We start from the raw sequence: 24,220 nt of genomic DNA, 5'->3' as shown, positions 1-24,220 counted from the left end.
CTGGCATCTGACTGTCTTTGCTTGGATCCTAACTATGCATCTGACATGTGGCTTGAATCCACACCAGCCAGCTGTGTGACTCAGGGTGGTTAACTTCCTTATGCCTCAATTTTCCTCTTTAAAAAGAGGGAGAGAGATTATAACATATCTCATAAGGATGTTGCAACATGATAATCTGTGTTAAGCAGCCGACACAATAGCTAGCGTCTAGTAAATGCTTGGTCTGTGTTAGTTGTAGCTGCTGTGCTATTTTTAATTTTTATTGCCTCTTCAGCCCTTATCTTTTGCCCCCATTATAAAACAGTGCCTTTCACCAAGATCCCCAAGTCACTTAATCCAATGGACAGTTTTCATCTCATTTCCTATCTGTCTCCCTGGAGATTGTTCCTTCCCATCTCAACTCTCCTGGTCTTATTATCTCCCTGCCCACTACTTCTTAGCTTCATTTGCAGGCACATCCTCCTCTTCCTCTCTTTTAACTGTTGCCATTACTCTCCTCCAGATCCATTTCCCTTCTTCCTCTGGAGTCTCTCACACATATCTATAGCTTCAAATATCAGCAAATCCCTATTACTAGCTTTCTCTCTCTTCTCTCTCAACTGTCTATTCCACATCATGTGGATATCTCAAAGGCATGAACTCATGATCTTAACCCTCTGTTATTTGTTTTAACTCTCCTCTGAAGCATTTGTTTGTGCCTGTGTGTATTCTCTAACACTTACTAATCCATTTACCAAATAGCTATTGAGTACTGACAATGTTCCAGACTTCTTTCTCTACATGTTCTCTTATCTTAGAAAATATTTGAAGGAGCTTAGATCCATTAGGCAGAGATGAAATAAGTTACCTGGAATTAAAATAAAAACAAAGATGGGGACAAAATGAATTAACATGGAGCTAATAATACGTACTAATGGCTTAAAAATTCACAGGTAAGTCTCAAATTTGCTTTAAATCCTCAATCAGCCAAAGGGATGAGGAATATCTTGGTAGTTATTCAATATAATGCCCAAGGGAGAAAAAGAAAATAAAAGTAATTATTCAGAAAAACTAGAAGAAACTAAAAATAATGTCAGTACTCAAATCAGACGAGAGTTCTCCCGAGAGACCAGCATCATGAGGTCTCTGTGTAAGGTCATCCACATTAGCCGCTATCACTCAGGTATGACTTTCTCAGTGTGGCAGGAGGTTGAACCTAGACCTCAAAGGTTAAGTAACTGGCTTGATAGTAAGGGCAAAGCTAGTAAATGACAGGGGCAGGGTTCAAACTCTTATCTTTATAGCTCCAAAACCCATTTTCCTTCCATTTCTCCAAAGTGCTTTTTAAAAATAAATACTCCTCACCCAGCAACTCTGAGGCAATGATCTCTACATATATACCATCCATAACAGGACAACACATGGCATCACAATATCTCTGTATCTTAAGGGTCCTCTGGTAGCTTCGGGACTTCCAATTTAAAAACAAATGCACAGTCCTTGGTAGAAAACAATGGGGGAGGGAAGCAGAACATGAAGTATTAATAAACATTGTAAAATCATTACCTGGTCCCTTAAGTAGCCTCTGAAGTAAAGGCAGTGAGGAAAAAAATTGCAGGAGGCATTCTCCCCCTCCTAATACATTGTACATTTCAACAGCTAAAAGGGTATGAAAATTTAACAGAATTGTTAATGTCTTTCTAGGTTTTATGATACCACAAAGAGATCATCTTTGATCTCCTCGCCACAAGAACAGATGGGTGGCAGGGTGGTGGGGCCATGACTCACCACCTCTTCATGTCCACAGAGGCTGTCTGAGCAGTGGGCAAACTTCTGGGATCAATAGTGTTCACGGCAATGCTGTATCTGCCAGCAAACCTTGGAGAGGCCATTAGTCAACCAGTGACCCGCCAACCTGACCACAGCAGCCTCCTGATGTGGGTTCTCAGAAAGGTTAGCCCACGCTGGGAAACTGAAGAGGTGAACAGCACTGCAGAGGAGCTAGGAAGTCAGAGGTAAGGGCCACCTCAGAGCCCCTGGTCACCAGGTACCAGCTGCAGGACCAAGAGAGGCTAGGCAGAAGAGGCAGCAGCTCTGACATGCCGCATGCAACACAGAAGGGCAGCCGCTGGAAATGCTGCCTTCTAAGAACACTGAATGAAATAACTGCTCAATGGATGACAACAATGGCAGGTCAGATGTGCAACCAGGATCTAGAAGCAAATTCCAAGTTAATAACTCTTTCGGGAAAAGGAAAAACAATCCAAAACTGAATTGTGATTTTAACATGATTTATTTAAACAACTGCGGCTTTTGCAAGGTGTTATATTTTTTTCATTCTTCTCTTGCAATTTTAGAGAGCTGAGATAATTCTAATCTTCTGAGAGCCGCATTCTCAAGCCTCTTTTTCCTATTGTATTTCAGAGAAAGGGAGGAAGGGACCTCGGATAGCATGCATCTTTTGTGTTCTTGAGACAGCAGTGAGGAGGGACGTTGGTGTTGCACAGATCTGGATTAGAATCTAGTTCCATGGCTTATGGTATTTTGACTGGTAAGTGATTTCATCAGGCTAGACAACCCCAGACTCTTCAACTGTTTCTTGCATTCACTGTATGTAAATTATCTTTTTTAACCAGGTCATTCTCCTGTAGATGGACTAGTTTTTCATCAGTGGTCTTTATAAATGTGAGGCCTGAAATGGGACACAGGACTTCAGATATAATCCAACCAGAACTGGGGTTCTTGTAGATCCTGAATTGAACATTGCAGGTGTATTAATGCAGCCCAACCCAACGAGACCCTGTAGCCTTATGTTAAGATGTGCAGGCTCTAGAGAAGACCTGCCTCTGGCCCCATTACTTATTGTGTGAGGCTAAGTAGCTTACTTAACCTCCCTATGCCTCAGTTTCCTTATCAGTAAAATAAGTATAACAGTACCTACGTAACTGGTTAAGGGGATTAAATACGTTAATAGTTACAAAGCATCTAGAAGTGACTGGTGCATAAGTACTCAGCAAACATTCACTTTGTTCATTGCTCCTTAGCAACCAAGTATTTTCTAAGAAATCTAGGTCACTGCTGAACTTACATATACACTATTGAGAAATGACTTTTGTTTTTCTTCCTCGTATTTTTTTTTTGACTGAGGTATAGTTGACATATAACATTATATTAGTTTCAAGTATACAATTCAATATTTGTATACATTGTGAAAGGTCACCACAAAAATTCTAATTAACATCTAACACCATACATAGCTACAAACCTTTTTCTTCTCTTGATGACAACTTTTAATATCTTCTCTCTTTGCAACTTTCAAATACGCAATTCAGTATTAACTACAGTCAATATGCTGTATATTACACCTCCATGACTTATTTATTTTATAACTGGAAATTTGTACCATTTGACCTTCTTATTAACTCATTCTGCCCACCCTCTTGGCCCCACTTCTGGCAAACACCAGTCTGTTCTGTGTCTCTATAATAGAGAATGTTGGGGGGATCATGTAGGACTTTGTAGAACATGGCAAGGGATTCAGACTTTTCTTTCTAATTGTAATGAAAAGTCACTGGAAGAATTTAGGCATGGGAGCAACACAATCTTATTTACATTTTTAAAATAATAACCAGGATGTTGTGGAGAAATGGATTGTCATGGGAAGAACATAACCAAAGAAACCAATTAAGAGGCTGGTACTCTAACACAGAAAGAGAGGAAAATGTACTTTGAACTAGGATGCCAAAGTAGAGGAGAAGGGACAGTCTAATTCAGGGTTCATTTTGGAACAAAGCAGAAGGGACTTGCTGATTAATTAAAGTAAGGTACAAGAGAAAGACAAGCATCAAGAGTGACTTCTAGGTTTGGGTCCTGACCAACTGGGAGAAATGTGGTACCTTTTACTAAAACAGAGGCCCACAGAGCACATGATGGGTGGCTGGGCTGTGGAGCAAAATAAGAGTTCTGTGTTGGATAACTATTTCCCCCATTCATCAATGCATCCATTAAGATGTTTATTTAGTGGTAATGGTAGGCAGAGGAGATAATGAGTCTTAAAACATGGGCAGTGTAGCTGGGGATATAAAAGAAGACAGACAATATGTAAGCACCAGGTGCTAATGGGACTATGCACCAACAAAGAGGGAGCGTGTTACTAAGAAAAGAATTTCAAGAGGCAATGCTTAATGCTAGGTCAGCAGGACTTATTCATAGTACACCTGGGCTACTTCCTACTGACATCCTTTTTCACAATCAGATGCATAATAATCAGAACCAACCTTATGTAATTAACATAAAGCACACACATCAATAGTTTTTAGAGACTAAACATGAAAAACTGGGATAATGTATGACCATTTCCTATCTCTGACCAGCAATTCAATTTTATTCTCAGGGGCTCCAAGATCACATCTGTAACTTATTTTCTTTGCTATGGATGCCCAGCTGGGCATGAATATATAAAACTGACTGAGATACTCAAAATACTCCCTTAGGGTTCATTTCCCCTCAACCATTTGGTCTGAATGAAGCTAGTTCTCTGGGATAATGATTTCAGCATCTTCTTGCATCCTGTGTCCTTTCAGCTTTCTCAGCTCTAGCCACATGCCCTTCTTTCACCATGCTGCCTCCTGCCACAGAGTCATTACAAATGCTGTCCCCTCTGCCTGAAATACTGTTCCTACCCCTCTTCACAGAGTTAATGTATGGCAACCTAGTTTAAGTACCACTTTCTCAAACATTGCCTGTTTCCCTGGTATGGTCATATCTCTTATTATGTATTCTTGAAGCTCCCCTTTATCCCTTCTTTGTAGCATTTACCCCAGTGCCAATTTTGTGATTAATGCTCTGTCCACCTGACTGAAATTCCAGGAAAGCAGGAACCCCGCAGGCTTTGGTTCGTCACTAGTCTCTAGCATACAGCATGAGCCTTAGTATTTAGCTAATGAATGAGAGTATTTAGTCTCTCTTTTTATTCACTCATGAATATGATCTTGTCTTTGCACACCACTAGGCCAACCTTCTTAATTCTCAAAAGTCCTTTTGTTGTTCATAGGATTTGGCATTAGGGGAGCCAGTGCTGCTCCATCTGTCACTACAGTATTTTATGCAGTATTGAGTCTTCTTGTTCTGGTTAATTTAGCTACTGTTTACTGGGGTCTTACCAGAAATCAAACACCTTATAAAAATCATCATTCCATCAAAAGGACCATGTAAGGAAGGTATTCCCATACTTGTTTAATAGATGAAGAAACTAAGTCTCAGAAAGGTTTAGTGACTTGCCCAAGGTTACAGAGCCAATACGTAGTGAATCTAGGATTTGATACCAGGTCTTTCTGACTTGACAGCTTATGACTTAAGGTCTCCCCAAATGTAAATCTGGTACAAAATTCATTTTTCAAATTTGATGGGAAAAATAAGTGTAATGGCACATGAAAAGCAATACTCATTTAAAGTCACAAAGCACTCACAGAACATTAGTCACTGAGTTTCTCAGCTAATTATTACCTATGTATCCTATATTTTTTATTTGCCTAGGGACATGTGCCCTTTTGCTCATGAGAAAAAACTAAAGATTCCCAGTTGTAGGACTGAAGAATTTAGGAAAACCTGCAATTTCGATTAAGGTGACCTCTGAAAGAGGTAAGACTAGAATGTGATTATGATTTAGAAAAAAAAATTCGATTGGTTTTATTATATGTTGCTCAAAAAAAGGCTGTGTGAACCCCTGGGGGGAGCTCAGAAAGAGGCATTCCCAAAAGTCAGAAGTTGGCAATAATTACACAGAATTATTCAGAGGTACAGTCTTTGGCAGACATGACCTTTCACCTAGAGAGGAATCTGAATTCAGGAGAATGAACAGTTAAAAGAGTAAGAAAACATTTTCTGAAGACTTACTATGTTCTAGGATCTTTATCTGCATTATTTCCCTTAATCTTATTAATTAATCCTCATAATACACCAATTAAGGCTCAGAAAATCAAGTACCTCCCACAATACATATGACAGAACTTACAAAGCTTGTAGGTGTCATAGCCCAAAGGGAACTCAGGCCTGTCAGACACTGTGACCAAACTCTTAACCATTAAAATAGGCACGGCTAATACATTATTTCATTATTTTAGTTTATCTATGTCAGTAGGTTAAGAGAACGATGCGCATAATCCTAGATCCAACTATCCCTGGGTTTTTGGGCCAAGTTCAGTTGCCACATTTCTAAGGCTGAAGACTGGACAATGGACATAAATTCACCCACGTAAGTCTGCTCCTCAGTGCCATTCTTCTAGTGCTTAGTCCCTTTCAAGTGACCATAACCAGATTGTCCAATGACCAAAATTTGTTGGAAAGGGCAAACATGAGTAGCGGCATGAGGCAATGGAAGTGGGAGTCAGAAGACCTGGTTTCTGGTCTCAACTTTGTTACTAAAATGCTTTAAGACCAAGACAATTCACCCTCTCTCTCTGAGTCCTGGTTCTTTGTCTATAAAATGAGGGCATGACAGCAAAATCTCTACGATCTCTTTCAGCTCTGGTATTCACCAGCTGTCTGGCAGTAGGAAGAAAGTTTAGAGAGGTTGACCTCACTTTTGGGGGGTCTTCCAATCACATCCCAGATGCCACACTGAAAGGAAGAGCGGCTCCATGAAACCTTACATACATCAAAGCCTCGGAGGGTCACTACCTTACAACATGATGTGCTCATTGCTGCTCCCTGGCCCTTCTGGCTCTGCAGGGGTGTTCCTGGAAGGGCCAGCAACTGAAGTAGGACTGCTGGGAATCTACGGTGGTGGTGGCTGGAGTAAGGGAAAAGCAGTTACTTCTTTCAGACCCAAAAGGCAGGAAATAGAGTGTGGAGGGAGTGCAGACTGCTTTCCTCCTAGTGCCAAGATACACTTAAAAGTGATAATAGCTAACATGTCTACAGGCTTTATAAACCACACTGTCCTGTGACCTTTTAGAGCGGAACAGTGGTGAGCACTGGCACATCTTCGTCCTTAGCACATACTTGTGATTAGCCAAGATTCTTTTCCTGCAATTTTAAGCCTAAAGGACAAAAATAAAAATATCCAAAAGGCAGCTTCAGTGAACTGCAGGGTTTATTTTACTCTATGGACAAGCGATATTCCTAATCTTCCTAAGTTTGTTTGTTTGCTTGTTTTTCTGTGTCTCTGAGAGATTTTCGGTATGAGTGACATTGGATTGCAGCTACCACTCAGGTTGGGGTGTGTCCTCCACACTCCACAGGAGCCCCTTCATAAGTGGCAAATACGTCAGTGAAAAAAGGACTATGAACACTGAATTTACTAAATTAAATCATTGCCTGTCTCCTAGTAATATATTTAAATCAAAACAATTTATGGAGAATCCATTAAGTATTAGGGACAGTTGAAGCCAAAAAAGGAACTTATTTATCAAATCCTTCATTCAAACATATATTCACACATTCAACAAATATTTCATCAGTATCTACTATGTGTCAGATGACTGTGCCCACAGTGTCCTTACCAAAAATACAGACTCCCAGAGGGAGAGAAAAGTAGTGAAACAATTAGCCTCCCTCCCCTTAAGGAACTGCTGTCTTCCTTCACATATGCTTTATCTTCATTTCTGCCTCTCGTGTAAGAGTAACTCCTTCTATTTGAACTTTAAGTTTTTTCTTTGCCTGTTCTCTAACCCCAAATAATTAGTGATCGGTAAGCTAACACACTGAAGCCTTGTGTATAACAAAGCTCTTTTCTCTAAAACAAATAATCACTCTATAAATTCAACCATGTTGTACAACCGAGTTTTCACAAAGTGGCCCAACCTAAGAACCCAATGAACTACTTTTCCGAGAATGTAAAAAGGCATCTGGGACATGCTCAAAGAGAGCCTGGACAATCGATTAGAACAGGTGGGATGTCGCTTATCTTCCTAAGGGCCCTTTCTCCCTGCTGATCTCTTCCTTCCTGTTTGCCATTGATAGACGTTTAGGATTAGACAGCTAACCTGGGAATGATTCACATGGAACTGAAGGTCAAAATTTATTGACACAGATCATTTTATTGGACTATGGGTATATAATTCCCTACAAAACACTGGGTTTGAGTTTTTTCCATCAATTCTGAATATTAAATCAAGTAGGAGAGTTTCAATTGTAAAGAAATGGCTACTACATTTTTTCAATCACAAAACTATTTTTTTCCCTGTACTTTGTTTAATGTTCCCAAACCAAACCATCCAAATGCCTCCTTGAAAGAAGGTAGTAAGTAGTAACATTTTACCTTTGGAAACCTGCATGTAGTTACTTAAAACATTGTAAATTTCTTCCCCTGTCCTTGAAATGCACCATATAAATATTGCATTCGATCCTTAACTTACACTTCATAAATAATTTATCTCAAAAATATCCCTCCGTAAGACCATCAGTTGCTGAGGTGTTCAGTTTTCAGGGAAAGCATTTATTTACTGCATGAGACCAGGAAGGCTGGTAAAGACTTGGCTGAAAGCTCCACAAGGAGGGAATTATGGTAATTATATTAGTGCTCAAATCCATGATGCTCTGCTTAAATCTGCTAAAAGGTTTTGCAGTATAGTGCCTACATCTTGATGGGTAATGAGTCCACTGAAAATGTTTAACACTTCAAATGGAAGCTTCCGAGATCCATTTTTCATAGTTCCAAGAACTGCTAAAGAATGTCTGGAAGTATCCTGCAGAGGAGTCTCTGAAAGTCACAACTGAGAGTTAACAGCCTCTTTCATATCTTGCGCTTTTGGTCCAGACTGAAACTTTAAGTTCAAGTCACCAGAAATGAAAATCAAAGGAAACATCACATAATTAATTTTGATGAACAGGCAAATTTTAATTCATGTATGGCAATGTTCTGGCTGATGATATGTCTCCTTAGGACATGCATTAAAAATCCATTAACTTAACAGGCAAAATCTAATAAAGTTACTCTGGAAATTTTCTGCTAGATTAACATTATGGACTTCTAATGAACATTTCCTGTAGGTATTGCTCTATTAGCAGAGCTAATATACTAATTAAGCATGGGTTTTGTGTGAAGGGGGAAGGAGGGAGACACCACAGCATTAAAATTGGACCCTAGTGGAAATTGGAACCAAGTCACCAAAGACATGCTAAAATCAGTAAAAATCATTACAGCTTTTACAAAACAATCAGTGCCAACATACCAGTTCCAACCATCTCAGTCACTAATTTGTCCACTTACAGTTCCAACCATCTCAGTCATTAACTTGTCCACTTACTAATCAAATAGTACTTTAGCTACTAACATGTGCCATGCCCTGTGCTAGGACCAAGAACAAAAAGGTAAATTAGTAAAAATCCTGATGGCAAGGAGCTCATAGTCTAGTGTTAGGAGCAAGACACAAACATGCAATCAATAAAGCTATGTTCAACATACCACAGGAATACTTGGAAAGAACAACTAAATTTCAAGGTGGGGGGGCCATATAAATTTTAACATGTAAACGGTTAAGTAATTGCAGTTGAAATTTGTCTTCCATTAAGATATTAGCTCCTTCTAGGCCCCCTGTCAGAAGGGTTTCAATCCTGACTTATCATTAACTAGTTCTACATGTAGCTAGACAAGGTTACTTATCTAATTTTCCTCTGTTAACAAGGGCACAGTACTTTTGTCACTGGTTGTGAGAATTACGTGTAACCAGCTATGCAAAAACACACAGAAATGTGCATGAACTTCATAAGAGGAAGGAGGATTTGTACTTATTTGTTGCCTACTATAGGCACACTATGAATATTAGTTGGAAGTCAGTAGAGCAGAGCAGTTAGAGCAGGATTTGGAATCAACCAAGCATGTGTGAATATGAATTCTGTTTCCACCACTTTCAAATTGTGCAACCATCAGATTCCTTTTCTGATTCTTAGTTTCTGCAGTTGTGAAACAGGATAAGTACTGTTACACAGTTTTGAACATTTTAAGAGATAAAGGTTATAATGCAATAATATGTCTGAGAAGTGGTAAACTATTAGTTTTAATCACTTCCATGAACTATGTATTGAACAGACAAGACTATAGAGATACAGAAACATTACAAGATTTGTCTACACTTGTGCCATTAGTGCTGTAACTAGAACTACCCTAGCTCCCAGTTCAGTGTTTTAGACCCAACTCACCTGTCCCCTTCAATTGCAATTGCCTCTTCAGGACAAGAGCCCCTCCCCTGGCACTCAGTCACCTGATTAACAAAACATTTTCCTAGTAGTGACTGGAGATGATCTAAACTATTCCCAGCTAGTCCATGCAAATATCTTCCTCAGTCTAGTCCAATGTCTAAGATTCTCTATTTCAGTGCAGATTTTCACAGCCTGTATCTCCACTCAGTTTCTATAAGCTCTAATACAAGTAACTACTAGTCATGGCCTTACCCATCATAACTTTCTCATTTCTCTTGGAAAAACAGGGCTGCACTTCTGTATTTTAATTCACATAAAAACAAAAATGTCACCAATATTCTTACATATATATACATGTAATCACTCTCCATATATATATATATATATATATGTATATATATATATATATATATATTTTTTTTACCTATTCTGCTGTAATTTTCTGCAACAAAGTCTTCCAAACCAATCATCTTCCAGAAACTGTCATCCCAGCCTTTCTCTGCCGAGTATGTCCATTTACACACCAGGGAGCAGAGAGACCTAAGGAAATGGGAGAGAAGTAGAACCATATGAGCTACGCATTTTGCTAAATACCTGCCCAGATATCTGCAGTAGTTATCAAAGAAGCAGAATAAACCAGAGTAGGTAATTATACATCCCTGTTTAAATCAAAAGTCCCCATTTATACCTGTTAATGATTGACAACAACTTCTCTCACTTTAAAAAGGTCTCAGACCTTTATTTAGATCCTAATAAACAGTGTATATGAACATGTGTACTTTTATCTATATTTATGACATTGGTGAAATAATTAGAAATTACACCACTAAATACTTGATGATACTGAGCATTGTGGTTATAATTTTTAAAAGTCTCCTTATCATTTAGTGATACATACTGGAATATTTATGCATGAAATTATATAATAGCTGAGATTTGCCTCAAAATAACAGGAGAAGGGAGAGTGGTGTCATGGGTGATGGGTAAATGAGTGTTTATTACACTACTCTGTTTTACACATGTTCAAAAGGCTCTATAATAAAAACAAGGGTCTTAAAAAGTGCTTGGAATACACGTGGTCACTCCAATCCAAAGCAACATTTAATAAGAGCAAGACTTGAATGCTGGAAGGTGCTTTCCTCTCCAGCTTCATTTCTATCCATTCATCCTGAGTACTATATACTCCAGCAATAAAAAAATCATTTGCAGTTCTCTGAAAAAACAAAACAAAACATGTTTTTGCACATTTCTGTGCCTTTGTCCAACTTTGCCCTATTTCAGTTTGTTTGGAAAGCACTTCCCAGCCTCTTCCCCCAATAACTCAAACACTTCCTTTAGCCTAGGCTGAGTCCCCAGTTCTGGGTGAGGTGCCTCTCCTCTAAGCTCCCAGAAGATGCAGCATATCTTCTACTCCAGTTTTAATCATGCTGTGTAATTAATTGCTTCTTTATATATCTTTCCAATAGTCCTTTTGCCTTCCAATCTGTTCTCCATGTATGTCTAGAGCAAACTTTATAAAATAAAATCTGATGCTATCACTCCCTGATGAACCCCATCAGTTGTTGATAATTACCTTCAGGAAGAAGTACAGTCATTAGCAGAGCTTAAAATACTCAAGATCTGTGATATGACCATACCGACCTCCAGGGCCCTTGCTATTCCCGCCCCTGCTTTCTCCATATTCGGTAATACTGAATTACTTGAAGTTTCCTAGAACAGGCCTTGATACCTCACTCGCCTGTACACTGACCCTTTTGCTTCATTATACCCAGAATGTTCTTCCCTGTTGTAGATCTAATTGCTAGTTAGTCTTTGTGCCTCAGCTCATATTGTCTCTTTTCATGAAGTCCCAATGGAGGGCAAGCTGAGTCCAATGCATCTTTCCTAAGCTCCAATCTGGACAAACCCTAAGAGGTTGACACTTACATAGTAACTGTCTTTGCCCATTCACTTCTCCATCTCTCCCACTCATCCAGCAACTCCTTCAGAGCAAAACCAGCCCTATTCAACTCTATCTCCAATACCTAGTCCACATTCAGCTGACTGAATGGAAGCACTAAAGAATGAATATGGTCTGTCTACCTCAAAGGAAAATGGTAAACCAGGGGTGGGGGGGGTGCTCATGCAATATTAAAGATAAACCTATCTCACAGAGCCAAAAGTCTAGGTGAATGAGATGCACTCATTCACTCACTCACTTGATAAATATGTAGTATTGAGTTACTATGACCATGGAACTAAGCTACACCTGGAGAAACCAGTGGTATGCCGAAGACCCAGTTCTCTGCTCTCAGAGAAGCTGAGAGTTTAACTGCGGAGACAAACAGTGACCAAACAACCACACCTAAAATCACAAACTAACAAAAATGTTCTGAAGGAAGTAGAGAGAAAAATGAGAACCTGTAGCAGAACCTAATATAATCTGGCAGAAAGAAAGAGGAGAAAGTATCAAGGAAGGCTTCACAGAAAAGGTGACATTCTGTGAGGAATAAATGTCTTTTGAAAGCAAACAAATGTTATTTATCACTAATGACTTTTTTCAAATGTGTCATAGATGGCAGAACACATGAGCTATAGGCTAACTGGCAGATACACTGAAAGAGTGCTAGCACCAGTAGAAACTCAATGTATATGTGCTAAATCCTTCATCTTAGGGTACTTTTTCTGAGATCTAAAAGAAAGAAGTCCTGATGTAGGATGTTCTGAAGAATTCACATTAGGCTAACTCCTTGTGGCAAATAGCCTACAATTCAAATTTTTTGGGAACTCTGACAGTGCACTGGAAAGAGTGATGCTATGGAAGAAGAGAAGGTGTAGAAGGACTAATTCTAATGATACAACCACACAGGACAACTCATCACTTCCCAAATGTACACTTATTCACAGACTTCCGAGCCTCTACTCAGACTGTTCCTTCTGTCTTAATTGAATATTGCTCCTTCCACTCATCCTTATCTACTTGGCAAACTCCAAGTCATTCTTATGGTCTAGTTCCAACCTCATCTACTCTGCAAAAGTTTCCCCACTACCTCCAAGCTAAATGCATGGGTCTCTCCTTTGTGGTAACATTATAACTTAGAAAAACTGCACTGTAATTTTTAACAGCTAAGGTGAGTTTATTGCCCCAAGCTCTTCGGCCATCCACATATCCACATCCTTGGCCATATAATTTGTAGCACTGCACTCTCCTCCTCCAACCCCGACACTGTGATTCTATCATGTGACTGGATTTGGCCAAAAGAAAGAGGAAGACGTGATGGTATGCTAGTTTTGAATCTAAGCTTGCAGAGGTATGAAGTGTTTCTGCTTGCTCTCCTGCACCTCTGGCACCACCATGAACAGATCATGAAGGGCTGGCCTACTGGTCCCAGGAGGAGGATAAGAGATATTTGGAGCACAGCAATGACCTCCAACCCCAGCCTGGATCACACCCCCCCAGGAAGCCACATCCAGCTGAGACCAGAACAGCCACCCAGCAGAGCACAGCTTCAATGAGCCAAATTAAGGCTTGCTGTGTTAAACTACTGAGCATTAGTTGTCATTTTTTTAAGAGAGCAATGGTTAAACAACTCAATACTCTGCAGCACAACTAAGTTATTCCAAGTACACTGTTCCCCCAATAAGTGCAAGAAGAGGGATGTCTCAGCCCTCACAGCAAGTTAGGATAAGTTGGCCAGAGAACATGCATGGATAATGACTGAGCCCAGGAGACAGGAGGTTTTGCAGCTGCAGATGCCTCTGGCAACTCCACCCTCTGTCAGCATTATTCAAACACTATTAGGGTCCACTTCATTTGTGCCTCTTTTTACATCAACTCTTGGTAATATGGATATGTAAAAGCAGTAGAATTGGAAAAATTTAGTGCCTGTATCTGAGGCCACGGGTTCTCCAGGAATCTCCAGGAGAAATACCAAGTATAATACTTAATCTTGTTAGTGAGTGAAGACACGGTACTGACAGCAAGATAGAAGGTTTGCCTCCTGCTGAGGCTTCTACTAAGATCAGGGTTAGGTCATTCCTGAGGTGTTTGTGAACAATCTGTTCTCCAAGGACAGCTATTCACCTCAAGCAAGCTGACGCATCAGTCTTTGGGGAGTCAGGGGAGGGGGGACACTTGTAGGATTAGAATTAGAGACAGTGTCCTGAGAAAGACAGGCTGCACTGGCAGGCTGAGGGGCTTCAAAGATTAGCAGTTGGAAAGCAGTGGGGCTGCTGACCAAGAGAAGGGGCTGCTTGCTTTTGCTCCCTGCAAGGCAGAAGGTCAGGACAGAAAATTCTCTATCTTTCACTGCTTTCAGATTTGTTAATGCCAAAGAAACTAGGAAACCCTACAAGAGAATCAAAAGAACATACATCAGTGAGCAGGTACGAGTAGGCATAACAAAAACAATACCTAAGTAAAGGGACTAGCTCACCTGAGAGAAGAGCATACAAAACATCTACAAAAGGCAGGTCCCATTGAAGAAGAAGTGGTGAAAAAAAACTGGAAGAGAACATCAATAATGAAAGCAATGGGAAATCAGAAGGTGGTGGCAAAAAAAAGGCTTTGTGAATTAGAACTAATGCTTTTAAATTTTAAATTTAAAAATTTCTGTAGAACCAAAAAACAAAATCACTGGCACTGTTGAAAACTGAATTAATGATCTGAAGGCCAAGTGAATGAAACATCTGATTACCCATAGCAAGGACACAAAGAGAGAAATAATGAGGGAAGAAATAAGAGGTTGTGCTGGCAGATACAGCAGCCTAACATGACAGTAACAGGAATTCCAGGAGGATTTTTTTTATTTAAAAAGGCAAAAAACCCCACAAAAAGAACAGATGAAGGAGACATTATAAGTGAATATAGTACTATATATATACACACACATTTTGTACTGAGCTGAAACAAAATTTAAGCCTTCAGATTAAAAGTCTCATTAAATCCAGGAAATGAAGTCAGGAAATACTTGAATTTCAAGTGTAAACAGAAAATTATACAAGCTTCCAGACATAAAGAATAAGTTTTTTACAAAGGCAAGAGATTCGACTAGCTAAGGAATTCTCAACTACAACCCTGGAATGCAGAAGACTGTGGAATAATGTACAGACTATTAAGAAAAATGATCCAAGAATCATATACCCAGACAAAATATTATTCAGCTGTCAGGGAAAAAGAAAAACATTTTCAACATGCAAGGCTTGAAAAGTAAACTTCCCACATACATTATCTGAAGACAACACTTGAGAAAGAACATAACCAAGAAAGAACTGATTCAGAGAATCCATCTCAACACAGAACAAATCAAAGACTAGAGGAACCAGTGGTAGTGAATACTGATATTATTCATTCTCTCTCCATCCATGTTTGTGTGCATACATAAGCACACATACATATACACACATATTTAAACTAGAAGATAATGTAAACAGGAATCTGTAATGTTAAATTTTGTTGAAACAAAATAGTATGCCATATTAGAAGGAAAAATTTAATAAGGGCTTGGAACTGAAAATATTAAGTTAGCAAAACTTCAAGGTCAGAAATTGGACAAGGGATGCACAGGAAAAGTACCTGGGGATGCAAATGTATGTTTGGGGAGAATGGAAGTTTAATTTTGGTTGTAAGGAATGAGAAGGTAATCACTAACAGTAACAAAAAGCTTAGTATGACTTTCAAAATTAACAATAAATAAAAAGGGAAGAGAAAACTAACAAGTCAGTGAAACAAAATACTAAAAAATCAAAATAAAAAGTAAGGGAAAGGGGGTAATGTAATACAAGTAGAAAACAAAATCACATAAAATAAAATCAATTATTTCAATTCCTACAACAATTATGACTCAGCTGAATTTCAGAACTTGTTAAAAAACAATAATAATCACATTGGGATGAAAATTAAGCTATACCTTGTTTACAACACAGAATTTTTTTAAATACTATAAAGAGTTTTTTTGAAAGGTCAACAAAGATAATAACAAATATAAACTAAAAAAAAAACCATAATAGACAAAGTAGAATATAAGATGAAAAATATTAGCCAAGACAAAGAGAAACATTCCATAATGACAAAATGCTCAATCCAAGAATATTACCATTTGTTAAATTTTATGAACTGAACATAGGGCGATATATATAAAATAGGAATGTCCTAGAAATTGAGAAAGCACTTAAAAAAGAGACAAAATCTATTTAAAGATTTTATTGTACTTTCAGAATTTAAAGCAGGTAAACGAAAAGAACAGTAATAACTAATATACTATTGAGAGGAATTAAAGGACTCAAATACAATCACCAAACTCAACCATATATACTCATATAAGGGGAGAGACATGGGGAACATTTTATAATACAAGCAGAGACAAGAGGGGTAAAGTGGTATTCTGTAGAGAATTTTAGTTTTAAAAGCTTTTATTAGAAAAGAAGGATGTCTGAAAATTAATAACCTAAGCAGCCAACTTAGGAAATTATGAAAAACAGTAACCAGATTAAACTGAAAGATCAAAAAGGAATAGTAAACATAAAAGCAGATTACAGACATAAATAAAGTAATACGATAAAATGCAGGGAATCTGGAAAGCCAAAATGGTTCTATGAAAACACAAATTAAAAAAACCTCTGGCAAAATTGAGGAAGAAAAAAAGAAGGCAAAAAATACATATAGCATGAATGCAAAGAGGGGCTGTAACTGCAGATAAAGCAAATATTATTAGGGAAAAAAAGGATTACGTGAACATTATGGTAGTGAATTTGAAATTCAGATGGAATGGACAATTGACTAGAAAGATAGAAGTTACCAAACTGACTCAAGAAAACATAGGAAACCTGAACAAACCTATTACCATTGAAGAAATTGAGTCAGTAGTTAAAAAAAAATCATTCTTCAAATAAACTTCAATCACAGGTGCTTGTCCTACAAAGTTCTAACAAATATTCAGGGAACAGAGACCTCCAAAGAATTTCAGAGTCTAAAAGCAGGAGGAGAGTTCCCCAAGATATATATAAAGTTACAAGAGCTATGTTACAAAAATCAGTATGAATAACAAAAATCAGAGGCCACCTGCATATTATGAAGGGGACATAAATACTCTAAGCAAGACAAGACCAGATTTAATATAAAAATGTGGGGAAAAAGTCAACATGAACAACATTCAAAATGTTTTAATGATAAAATACCTATGAATGTATTTTGCCATGGTATTTTATCAAAGAAGAGAAAAATGATCAACTCTTATAGTAAAATAAAATGTATTTAATGAAACAAAATAACATATCAAGATAGAAACTCATATCGAAGTAGGAATAATAGAAGCTTCTGCTTCTAACCATGATGGAGTAACAGAGACTAGATTTTTACCCCCTGACTTAAACAACTAGAAAAGCAGAAAAAGAATATATGAAACAAATGTTTTCATTTGAACAACAGAAGACCTAAGACTGTGACCCTTGAAAGAAGGCAACAAATGAGGTGAGCCCTAAGATCACTCTGGATTTCTCCCTGAAAGCACATGCCAGACCACAGAGTAGGAGGAGGGATGCCAAGGAAAACACGGAAGTTTAACAAAGTTGAGGAGACTGAGATCACAATCAGGGAATCTGAGGTGGCTGGAAGCTATACTGGCACAGACCTTCAAAGAGGATGTAGCTAAGAAGAAAGAGGGCCCTGAAAATCTACACAAGACTCCCACAAAATCCTAGTTGGCTACTAAGACAGAGATATGCACACTGACACTGCATGAGGCCTGGTGAAGAGCGACTAGAAGACTATGAGCTGAATCGTTCTCAAAGTTCAAAAAGGACTGAGAAGCATTTGAATTACTAAAGTTAGAATGGAACATCCTCACTGATTACTTGGGACATTCAGTAGAAATCCCAAAAGACACATGCCTTTAAAAGTGTGACTGGACTTCCTTTGTATAAGGCTAGCCTGACCCTGTACTAATAATGCTTAAAAAAAAGAATCTAAAGGTTACAAGTAGACCAAAAGCACATTAACAGCCTACTAGACAAAGCACCTCAACAATCCCTAAGGGAAGATAACAAAATCCGGACACTTACAACGTAACGAAATCAGAAACATCTGAAGAAAAAGCCAATTTTTTTTCTCAATTTGATAAAAGCTATCAATCCACAGAGCCAAGCTCAGTGAGACCAAAGCAGAATAAAGACTAGGGAAACCACAGTAAGACACTTTATAATCAAATTATTATTTTTTTAAGTGAAAAAAGGAAATCTGAAAAGTGGTCAGAGAAAAAAAGACATTACTGAGAAACAAAGACCAAAAAAAGTCTGCAGATTCACCAGAAACAATGCAACCCAGGAGAAAATGGAATGGCATCTTTAAAGTGCTGGAAGAAATTTTAAAAGAAAAGAAAAATCAATCTAGAATTCTATATTCAACATCAATGAACAACTAATGTGAAATACAGACAAAAGCTGAGAGATTTCTAGGAACTGAAAGAAATGCTGAAGGAAATTCTTCAGGGAGGAGAAAAATGACAATAAATGGAAATGTGAATTTATATAAAGGAATGAAAAATATTCAGAATTAGTAAGTATGTGGGTAAATATGAGGTACATTTTTTTTTCATTTTTAAATTTCTTTAAAAGATAATTGACTTTACATCTTCATCTTTAAAAGATAAAAAATATCAGTACGTGGTGGGGTTCATAACATATATATAAACAAAACATGGCAATAACAACCAAAATGATAGGGAGATATGATAGTATACTGTACATGATGGGGTGTAAAACTATTTTAAGATAAACTATGGTAAGTTAAAGATACATTTATATATCCCAGAGGAACCAGTAAAAAAAAGGGATAAAATTAATAAGCCAATAGGGGAGATAAAGTAGAATACTAAAAAATTATCAGTATATGAGAACTGGCCACACACTCCTCCAGCAGAGATCATGCTGGCCTCATTCATCATTTCATTCCCCAGCTCCATTTCAGAAACATGGAAAAAGGTAGGAAAAGGGAAAAATTACATAGAAAAAATGAAACAAATAAAAGCAAATAGCAAGATGGCAGATTAAAAGCTAACCAGTAGAAGTAAATGCCCTAAAAATACAATGTAAGGACAGAAATCATCAGGCTAGATAAAAATAAAAAACAAAATCCATCTATATGTTGTCTACAGCAAACATTTTAAACACAAAGACACAAGATAGGTTAAAGAGTAAAAGAAAAAGATATGCCATGCAAATACTCATAAATGAAAGTGACTATATGTGTGTGTGTGTGTGTGTGTGTGTGTGTGTGTGTGTAGTCATATATATATATGATAGATTTCAGAACAAGAATTATTATCATGGAAAAAGAGATACATTACATAATGATCAAAGGGTCAATGCACCAAGAAGACTCTTTGGTTAGAGAACAAATAATAATTTATTAGAATGGCAACTTGAACTCATCAGCTAAAGTTACATTTATTTTTTGTTTTTTAGTTCAGAACTAACAAGTAGTACAAAAACTATACATGCAATCAGGGATTTATGACAGTATAATCATGAATGGTTACCTAAGATCACCTTTGTTTTTTATACAGATTAATTAGCCTGAAATTCAGGGGTCTCACAGGCCTATGGTGGTTAAAGCACCTGACAGTTTGGAGGAGTCTGGAACTGTGTGCTTGCTGCATTTTATAGTATTTTAAGCAACAATGAGTGGGGAAGGCCAGGAGGTACTGAAGGATCCACCTCCTTATCATAAAGAAATGTTACTATTTTATTTCATTTCCTGATGCGCCATCTGGCCTTCTGGAAATTTCAGTATCAGAACTCACCATGACCTCCTAAAGCAGGAATCATACCTATCTTACTCATCATTTCACTCCTCAACACCAAGTATAGTGCCTCCTTGACAAACTTTGAGAACTCAATGTGTGTTTACTGAGTAAATGAATAAGAACACTAGGATGTCACTTATAGAAGGTAGCTTTCAGGTTCCTTATCACTTTTTAATTGTTTGTATATAAGGTTCAGACCTTCAGCTACTGTTCTCTATTCAGAAGTTAGATTCCTGGAGTGTCCACGGACAGCGGCAGAACACTTGAGCCCTTGCACAGACCATCCCCCCGAACAGACCAAGGATAGCTTTTCAGAAATGCATTTTACCTAGCTCACATACCTCCCATAACCTATCTCTCCAGATACAAAACAAAAAAATATACCAAGTCTCTGAAACACCTTATTTCCTTTTTTGAAAAATGAAAAAATGAAAAAAGAAACTTCCAGTTTAAAGATGTCAGATTGCCTACACACATTAATTGACTTCTGTTCTCTTTAAAAATTCCAACAAAATGGAGGTATAGGAATATTTCAAAAAGGCAAAACTCATAATGACAAACCAAGCAAGACAGAAGACAACGGCACAGAAGTCTGCAAGCCGAGTCACACAGATGGGGGAGTGGGGACTCTCGTGGCAGACTTGGAAAGATAAAAACCTAAGTAGCAGTAGAGAAAACCCAGAAGGGCAATGATTTCCTTGTAGAGACCCAGAAAAGTTCAGGAAGTAGTGGCACTGAAAAGGTACTTCTGAAAATGGGAATAAAAGTGGGAGCTAAAAACCACAGGATGAGTGAAAGTTGTATAGGAAGTAGACCCCCATGTACCCTACTTATGAGCAACCAGAGTGCTCCCTCTCCCACACCCTGAGAGAGGACTAAGGTTCACCCTCAGACAGAGCTGGGTACAAGGCTAGAGAGAGAAAGTAAAGTCCTGCCTATTTGTGAGTCAGCCCTCAAGATCCTTCTTCCAACTCAATTCCCAGAACTCTGGCTTCCAAGTTTATACCCTGAAGATTCATTTTTGGGGAATCTGACCAGACAGAAGCAGAAATGGGAGGTGAGTTGGGAGGGCAGGGGTACAGAAAGAAAAGGCCAGCCAGATCACTTTAGCCTGAAGAGGATTAAATGACCTAAATGACCTAAGTTAAGTCCACTTTTGATGGGAAATAGTGGTAACTGCTATAATTATAACCACCACCACTATCATCAACATCACCTTAAAAAGCATGAATTCAGAAAACATTTACTGTGGTCCCATTATGTGGTCCTGTGGGCTTGCTACATTTTATAATATTTTAAGCAACAGTGAGTGGGGAAGGCCATATACCAGAGTTTTTCTAGGCAAGTAGGAATTTCCAAACTCGAACAAAGGGAAATTGTCACCAAGATTCCAGCCATACTCCTGAGACTATGAAGCAGCCTTAGCAGGAACAAGGAGAACTTCTGACTTTCCTGCTTTTACCCAGAGCAAGGCACCCATCAAAAGCACATGTCTGCTGAGTTCCAGGGGCCTGATGATTTTCATGTATTTCTCCAACAAGATTTTATAAAAACGAAGTTGGCACTGCCACGTTATTTATACCCAGTTCACTGTATTAACACTGCCAGACCCCCACTTTCAAGGGAAACCTTTTGTTCTCTGCTTGGGGAAGACAGAACCTGGAGAGTCTCAATGAACAAGCGAGTGAACAACAGGATAATAAGAGCCTGTGAGTGGGGATAAATTACCAAGATATTCCTGGCTGTAGCCTTCAGTACATCACAGGCCCATGACAGCTCTGTTTTTCCAAGCCATACAACAGACTGAATTACCAGCAGTGAATATACAGCTCATGGGGAGATACGACTTAAACTGGATCACTAACTGTTATCAACAGAGACCAAGAAGGACTTATTTCTGAAGAAATACCATTGCACCAATCAGAGCTGCTTCTGGGAAAGAGCTGTCAGATTTCGGGCTTGTGGCTATTGGCTCTGTACTTCATCAAGACTTGCAGACAGGTCCATGGACTGAAATAATATATGCAATGATGCAGCACAGAGCAATATTAAATTGCCTTTTCAGTTAGACTTGCCGATAATAAGGCTTGAACATGGCTGTGACAATACAGGGAGCATGACAGAACTGAATCAATAATCAAGTTCAGGGAGTTTTCCCAGACCCCCAGGAAATAGGGATCTGAGATTCAGGAAAAGGAAGAGCCTAAAGTTGCCACCAGAACATTCCAAGATCTTGGAGAAGGCCCCAGAGTCACAGATTTGGATTTATCTCCTAAGAAATACATCTAACAACTGGTGGCAATATGAAAGAAGCAGAGAAAGCACAGGGGAAAGGGAAGAAAAGTGGTGACACAACACTGAATCCCTTATATACATATGCCAGGCACTGTGTCTCGCACTTTACATGGGTTATCACAACTGTTCCTACAACAAATGGTAAGGATACCATCAGGATTCCCATTTAGCGAAGGCCACTGAAGCCCGGAAAAGACAGGTCACTCAGTGAGGTCATAACATTAGGACAGAACAAGGCAGAAGCAAGAACCCTGGTCTGATCAATTAAAAGTCTATGTTTGTTAACTATGTGCTTATTCAGGACCATTTGTGAAAAGATATTTACAAATCATTGCAAAGACCAACTAGGCATGGGAAGGTAATAAATTTGAGAAACCTGATTTCTGTGTGTTTATCTTGTCTGTTATCTCATTTTAATAAAGAAAAATAGAGCATAAAAACATATGAAGAAGAACAAGAAACTCAGAGCTCTAAGAAGCATATAGGTAGCTGCCTGAGGTGTCCTGTGAATATTGTGGTAAAACATGAGATGTCCAGGAGATGCAGACCACAGGCAAGGACACAGGGACAACAAGGAGCTGCTCCCTGAAGATGTGAAAATTAAGACTGCTCTTCAGAGTCCAGCTCAGAATGAATACGAGTAGAAATACAGAAAATGATCATAAAAAGACAAAATGGCTTCCAGGACATTCAGAGTTCATGGAAACCAGACTAAAGGCATTAAGATGGCTAAAGGAAGACTGTCAGTCAGACGGATGGTCAGTCTGCGTGGAGCAGAGAAAGCGTCGGGAGCAGAAAACAGTAGAAACTCAGTGTTAACACAGAGCAATGTCTCTCTGGCACAAAGAGGAGGGGTCAGATTCAGACTTTTCAAGCAAGGAAAAGAGGAACAAACACTAAAAAAAAAATAAGAGTTGGTGAACTGCACATACAGATGTAAAGTTTCCATAATTTTCAAGAAATTTTTTCTCTGTGAAAAGGAAGAAAAAAGAAAAGGTAGAAATGGAAAAGAAAAGAAAACAAACAGAGAAGGAAAGAGCCTTAAACTAGATTCTTGAGGGATGAACAGCCAGAGCACAGAGGATTTTTGGGGCAGGGAAACTATTCTGTATGATACTATAATGGTGGATACCTGTCATTCATTTCTCCAAACCCATAGACTGTACAAGACCAAGAGTGAAGAGTAATGAAAACTATGGACATTGGATAATAACAATGTAACAATGTAGGTTCACCATCTGTAATGAATGCACCACTCTGGTCAGGGATGTGGATAACAGGGTAGGTTGTGCATGTGTGGGGGCACAGGTTACATGGGGTATTTCCATACCTTCAATTTTGCTGTAGACCTAAAACTGCTCTAAAACTTACTATCTATTAAAAACAACAACAAACAAACAAACTCAGTTCTCCATGTCCTTTAGGGATCAAGATCTAGAACCTGTTAAACTGTCCATATCAGTGCATCAGCTCTTCAGGAAGGGGATACAGTCAGATTTGCTATTAATGTCAAGAACATAGCAATTTGTGACTTAGCCATTTAAGCCATTCTTAGTAAATATCATCTCTCTGGCCTTAAAAATCCTTCAGGGGAGAAGAGTACCCTAAGATCACCCAGCTAACATGGGTAGAGCCAGCATGTGAACCCAAACAATTAGCCCAGAGTCCTTGTCTTTGACTACTGAGCACGCCACCTAGGAACATACCCTCTGTGTGACAGGAAATTCACAGAAGAAATATAAGGTATTCAAGAAGAAGAACAGAGGAAGAGAGAAACTCTGCCTGGGAATATTAAGGAAGCTTCCCTTAGGAAGGAAGTCCTTGAGTTGTGAGTCCTGAAATATGAGCGGGAGTTTGCCAGGCAGACAGAGGCTGTGGGAGACATTTCAGGCAGAGTTTATGTAGAAAGGTATTCAGTTTATGCATGATGCTGCCTCCAGATGGGAGATGGAATAGCTGACCTAAGGACTCTTCCAGGCTTTGATTTTGCTGCTGATAGGAGGAGGGCAATACTGAGCATATATATA

General features: G+C 38.6%; 1 protein-coding gene across 7 annotated transcripts in view; it reads right to left on the bottom strand.

Annotated features, from left to right (window-relative positions):
* Nucleotides 1–24,220, bottom strand: part of FGGY (FGGY carbohydrate kinase domain containing) — a 408,065-nt gene that overhangs the window by 240,299 nt on the left and 143,546 nt on the right. For all 7 annotated transcript variants that reach the window (XM_057500245.1, XM_036911238.2, XM_036911239.2 and 4 more), the window contains exon 6: nucleotides 10,544–10,659. In XM_057500245.1, coding sequence (XP_057356228.1) covers nucleotides 10,544–10,659 — 116 coding nt within the window. The remainder of the gene's footprint in view (nucleotides 1–10,543; nucleotides 10,660–24,220) is intronic.

This window comes from Manis pentadactyla, chromosome 4 (assembly GCF_030020395.1).
Source record: "Manis pentadactyla isolate mManPen7 chromosome 4, mManPen7.hap1, whole genome shotgun sequence".
Lineage (NCBI taxonomy): Eukaryota > Metazoa > Chordata > Mammalia > Pholidota > Manidae > Manis > Manis pentadactyla.
Note: the sequence above shows the minus strand (reverse complement) of the source record. Positions and strands in the feature narration are given on the sequence as shown.